Source organism: Melampsora larici-populina (assembly GCF_000204055.1).
Source record: "Melampsora larici-populina 98AG31 unplaced genomic scaffold MELLAscaffold_17, whole genome shotgun sequence".
Classification (NCBI taxonomy): Eukaryota; Fungi; Basidiomycota; class Pucciniomycetes; order Pucciniales; family Melampsoraceae; genus Melampsora; species Melampsora laricis-populina.
The window spans coordinates 1048132-1053876 of record NW_006768781.1 but is presented as its reverse complement, the minus strand read 5'-3'; the positions used below and the strand labels follow the sequence as shown (position 1 = coordinate 1053876).

At 45.4% G+C, this 5745-nt stretch overlaps 1 protein-coding gene across 1 annotated transcript; it reads right to left on the bottom strand.

Annotated features, from left to right (window-relative positions):
- Nucleotides 1-494: 494 nt before the first annotated feature.
- MELLADRAFT_86273 (uncharacterized protein) lies at nt 495-3838 on the bottom strand (the record flags this gene model as incomplete). Its single annotated transcript, XM_007409746.1, has 13 exons — nt 495-552; nt 619-730; nt 803-1040; nt 1110-1218; nt 1322-1541; nt 1908-1922; nt 1997-2241; nt 2375-2577; nt 2624-2786; nt 3042-3226; nt 3316-3514; nt 3622-3743; nt 3836-3838. 13 exons carry the CDS (start codon nt 3836-3838, stop codon nt 495-497), a joined length of 1872 nt encoding a protein of 623 aa, XP_007409808.1.
- Nucleotides 3839-5745: the final 1907 nt, after the last annotated feature.

The window sequence follows — 5745 nt, the reverse complement described above, 5'->3', positions numbered from 1 at the left end:
CTGTATTTCTGGCTCTGTTAGAAACTCGAGAAAACCTTAGTTCCTTATCAAGTCACCTTCCTTGATAAACTCCTGTTGCTTACCCTCTACCGGTAAGTAACTCCCTTGGTCATTATCCATTAGGTTTCGCAGCTCATCGCTGACGAGATCCCTGAGGTTCAACTCAGGCTACTCTTAGGTACTCGTATCTCAGAGAAAACACCAGGCCTAAAGCCCGACCAACTTCTTCTGTAATCCTACAGTAGGCCTTGGAATAGTTAGTTATATTTTTACCTTCTCATCACCCTAAGCGTGATTTAACTAATATCTGCTACTATCTTTTAGTACAAATATAGAATAACCAATTAGTTAATTAGTTATCTGATCTTACGTACCCAGGAAGATCATTTGTCAGGACTAGAAAGTAAGTCTTACTAGACAACTTACCTTCTCATATAGTAGCCACCCTGACATTGGCTTTTGGTTCTTTGGGCAGGGACACTGGCACAGGATCATTATCCTCCTCGCCCTCCTCCCTTCTCATAACAGTTGGCGGAGCTGAAGACAACGGACCTGAGAACACCAAGATGTCAGTATGACATAAAGCCCAAATAGGAATGAAGAGGCAGGGACCTACACTTTTGAGCCCAAATAAATGCCTGTTTGGCTTTGTCACTTTGAGAAACAGCTTGCAAGCCAACCGTAGGATCTGTTGTTTCCAATGCCTCCAGCTCATCAACAGCTGGAGACGCTGCCAAATATGTCACACCCGTCAGCTTGATGGTTTCAGAATGAGACACCATAAGACCAACTCAGAACTTACCAGCTGATGTAAAAGCAACCTTGGCGCCATTATACAAGGGCTGACTGGTGCCCATCCCGCTTGCAACCGTAGCCAAAGGAGGATCCAATACCGGCAGGTCTGTCAAATCCTCCTCGATCTCCTTGACGTTGTCCAAATCCGGTTGCAAAACAAAAGGTAAATCTCCCTGAGCGTCTGGATTCTTTGATGTGATCTTGGCTATGCCAAGATTGATGATTTTCTGTTCGCTTGACGTAGGCTTGCAAGAATAGATGAGCCAACTGGTTGACAGTTGGGCCCCTGAGATTGACAAGAGGTCTCAACCCACAAGTTGAGCACGGCCATTGTCCTTTCTGTCGTCATAAAACCACACCCCCCGAACCCCATCTACATATCTCACCACTTTACTCCAGTAATGATGGTAACCCCAAAAACCCCTTGAGACTATTTTGTACGAGACATCGTTGAGAACCAAAGTTGCAGGCCAGTCCATCTCCCCCATGAAGCTGATACAATCTTCTTCGGTTAGACCAGCCACACCTCTGGAAGTAGACGTTCATCGGTTGTCCAGTGAAATCCAAACGGCATTGTTTGTACAAGCAAGGGATATCGTCACCTTTGTTCAGCTTCCCAACGGTAACATCATGCGATACATCCGCGTCCGTCGAAGTCAAGTCCTGGTCTGTGCAACAGGTTGTGCAGCATCGAAGGTTGTTGGAGAAGAGTCCTTCAGTACTCCAAAGTGTGATAAGCTTGCCCACTTCGGAATATTGCAGATTGGCATTGGGAAAGAGGTTATTGGTGATTGCCACTGTGGCTCTAACGGACAGTTCGTTCTCTTCATGTGAGGAGATAGCTGTGCATTGATAGTCTCGTACTAACTTGTAAGCAAAAAGACGTCCGGCGGATGTTGGGCAATTGCGTTTAGCCATGAGGAGGTACTCCATGAATAAGTCGGCAGAACAGAAGGCGTCGGTTACAAATGAGTCAGAAGAAATGAGTTGGACCGCCGTTTGAACTGATTTGAGTCCCCGGGTTAATACAGATTTGAAGTGCATGGATCAATGCATTTTGGCAGAAATTCTTGAAGAGTAATGTCGTATCAACTTGGATGTGATATCCTTACCTTTGCCTTCAATCCCTCAATCCACAGAGGCAAAAAGGCCGGATACAAAGCCTCCAAGGTTGATGTTTCCCAACATCAATTGAGCTTACCGGGTCCGGTGCTTGCCAAGTAGGACTGATAGGAAGAATGGGAATCCCAATTGACATTTCTTGATCCGGTGGGCCGGCCCACTTTCTTGGGGCGAATCAAAGCTTCGGTCGTATCAGGAGGACAACCATTGTTGACTTTGGGGCGTCTGCGAGTACGTTCTTTTGACCAACCCATGGTCTCAACAACGGATTCCCAACTGTTGCCGTACTTCACCGAGATGCCTTGAAGCACACTGTTGAAGTCCCTCTTGAGGGACTCAGCGAAGAGTAGCAACTGAATGAAACCTTGGATAATTGTAAGTGTCCAGACCTTTAGGATCAGAAACAGCACAAGTGTCAGTATGGAATGTAAGGCATAATCATAACCCCAAAACTTACGTGAGAATGTAATATTGGCAATGCATGGACTCCTGACCATTAGTGGTATCCGGATAGTCGTGCGGGTCCTCACCTTCTGGGAGAGGAGGATTGTCCATGGGGAGGCAGTCCCGGGCGCAGAACAACATGCTGTGAATATCAGCAGTGTTCCACCAGTCGATCCAAGGCTTTGCTTTAGGAAAGAGTCGAGCGATTTGACCAAACTTTTTGGTGAGAGTCAGGTCTCCGGGTGGTGGAAAGGTCCACTACCTGTTGAACCAGGAGATCCCGCTTGTGGTAAGTCAAATCAGCAGCATTGATCTGCGCGAGGAGAGTCGAGAAGTGCGCCTTATAGTGCGCCTCTTCCAGGCCCCACATCCACGTGAGTTGGATGGGGATCCAAAGGTGGAGGATTTTGCTATACATCGATGTCCTAAGAAGGTACCCATGGTGAAAGAATCAATAGGTGACATCCGAAAGGAGTCCACCAGAATACACTTTACCCAAGCTGTCGCGGCGTACTGGCTGTTCAGCCATCCAGTCCGTTTGGAAGGTAATGTGCACGTTTGCACCAAGGAGAGAGGTTGATATCAATCAAAGGCCGTGACCAAATTCAAAATAAAGACATGTGTCAGCAAAATGTTGATTTCAGCGAGAGGCTTGGGAGTTTGTTTGGTGAAATACGTACTTTCCCCAATGCATCAAGTCCATAATGAGGCGGTCACCTCCGCCTTTGCTTTCTTTTTCAGGAATCAGGCCCTTTTTGACCAAGACCTTTTGACGTAAGTATGCCAAGCGCCCACCGTTAGCAAACGCGGGATGTATATCCACAACCGGAGGAGTAATTGTCTGACCAGCGCCAGCCTGGCCAACCTACACAGCATGACATGGCGAGGAAAAATCACGAGGTACTCAAGTCAGGATAGAGCATGACTTGCAGAAACTCCAGTCGAAAGACTCACCTTAAGGACCAAGGGTCCGGCATTTGGGTTCTTCACCACCTCCTGCGGGAGGTCCAACATTGCCAAGGGATCGGCCTTTTTCAAGGCAGGCCAGGGGTGAGCGTGGAAACCGGAATGACAAAGGACACCCCATCCGGTGTCCTTCTGAATGTCAATTTGGCATACGGTGACGGGAGATTGGGTCCAGATATGGGTCCCGCTACACTCAACTGCCGGGCACACAGGGTTCCTAGAGATGGATGAAAAGGTGAACAAAAGACAGTCAGCTCGTATCAAGGTGAAAGTGAGAACAAGCAAAATACGTACTCCTTGATGTACTCAGCAGCTTTTCCTTTGGCAGTGGGAGGAGGTGCCGTGTATGCACAAAAGTTGTTGTCACAGCGGAGGACCCCGAGACATGCATACCAAATGGTTTTCCAGGGTCCATCCTTGGTGCCTTTGGTTTTTTGGGTGTGAGTGTAGGTGACGTGATCAAAGTGCGTGATGTCGTTGTGAGGCTTGCGGACAGACACTGTCTCACCATTTGAATGAAGAGGATAACCTTGGGGATTGCAAGTCGTTCCGTGATTGATGAAGGTGACGAGTTCACCCAAGGCTGGAACTGGTAGCTTGAACTTTTTCCCACTTTTCTTGGGAGGGTGTTGCTTCAATTTGGTAGGGGTAGGTTGAGGTGTCTCAGACACATGTGTGACCGTAACTGTCAGGGTGGCAACCTTTGAAGGGCACTGATGAGGTCTAGTTCTCACTCAGTTAGATTCCTGACTAAGTATTCCGCTGGGTAAGCGGGATACCGTTGTATCTTATCCTCAAGTGAGGATGATGATCATAATGAATGTGGTTAAAGCCACAAACTCTTCACGGTGTTTCAAAGAAACATGATTCCGAGGCCCACTGTAAGTTAACAGATGTAAGGTGGTCAACCTTTAGGCCTGGTTATAACCTCTGAGATACGAGATCTAGAGTAGCCTGCGTCCGAAGACTAACAGGGATCTTGCCAACTTTACGTTGCAAGAACTGGATAGTGACCAAGTAGATCCACGTAGCTTTTAGGTACGTAGAAAGGTTCTAGATTTAAATCAATAACATTTCATAATCGAAGCTATTAGCCAGAAAGTAGGTGAATACGATGGGACTAATGAAATACTTGGAGTAGAGAAAATCATGGATTATAGTTCAAGATACTATGAAGGCGACAATTCAACTTTAAGCAAGAAAGGGTAAAGTGGAACTGAGATTTAGATACATGCGTAACTAACCCAGCTGGACTTCGGTACAGAGGATTGTCTGAAAGAATTGGTTAAAGTATGATAAGGTGAGTTCCTTCATCTCTTGGAGAGACTCTCCTCTATTTATATTCTTTTTGCTCCAATTTCAGGGAGACATCGGAGATACTTTTCCTTGGCGTATTCTTCTTAGTACGTAAGTTTTGATTGAGATGTCTTCTCTATACGTGCTAATTTCAATTTAGCTTCTCAAGACTTGTCTCACTAGTCTTTTGAATGTCAATAGAAGATTCTAATCAATTTGTTCTTGAAGATAATTGATTTGTTTCCTGTGACTTCTTCTCACGTGTGATAGAACATGATTGTATAAGTTTAAAAGTAATTTAGTTCATTTTCATCACCTCACCTCTATGGTGCGAAGGTGAGTAGTATTAACTAGCATAATACATCCGGTGTGCAACATGTCCTCATTCCGGAGAGCTTGTTGGAATCATGTGGTTATTGAAACCATTTGAATTTCTTCTTTACAAAACTAGTCAATATCTTTCATGTTAAAACAGTCTTTGAGATGACCGCTGAGCTTGCACTATACTGTTTAATATGTCTTCATATTAGACCAGGCATAAGCAATGGAATGTTTTATCTCAAAGCAATCCCAGATTACAAATAAGTGTAGTACTTATGGCTCTTTGGTCAGTACAAAGAGCTCGAGTGCTGACAGTAACGATGGACTGAGCATCGCTCGAAGTAGCAAGAGGTAAGACTTCTTCAGGTGGATGGGTCTTTGCAAGAGGTACAACATGTCAAGCTTGTCCATGAAGAAAACCCCGATTTGAGTGATTGACTCAAGTAGGATAGTTAGTCACACTCCACGGCTATACGTGGATAATCTGAGGTGATCCAAGATCACCTCTTTGAGTAAAAGAGACATCATTGCAAGGAGGAACCCCGCGGAGGAAGAGAGACTATATGTGATGGTCTCCTTCTTCCCCTCCCAAGCTCACTTGCCCGCGTCCAATCTTTCACTCAACTTTTATTTTACTAACTTCCTATTCTATTTACTATTCTCCATCATAATAATAAAAACACTTCCAAAAAATCCACCATTGGTATTACTGAAGCCTCCAAAAGTTTGGTCCTGGGGCCGGGGTCCTGGTCAAGACTAGACTGGATCAACTGTATGAAAATCAAGATTGCATGGAAAAAT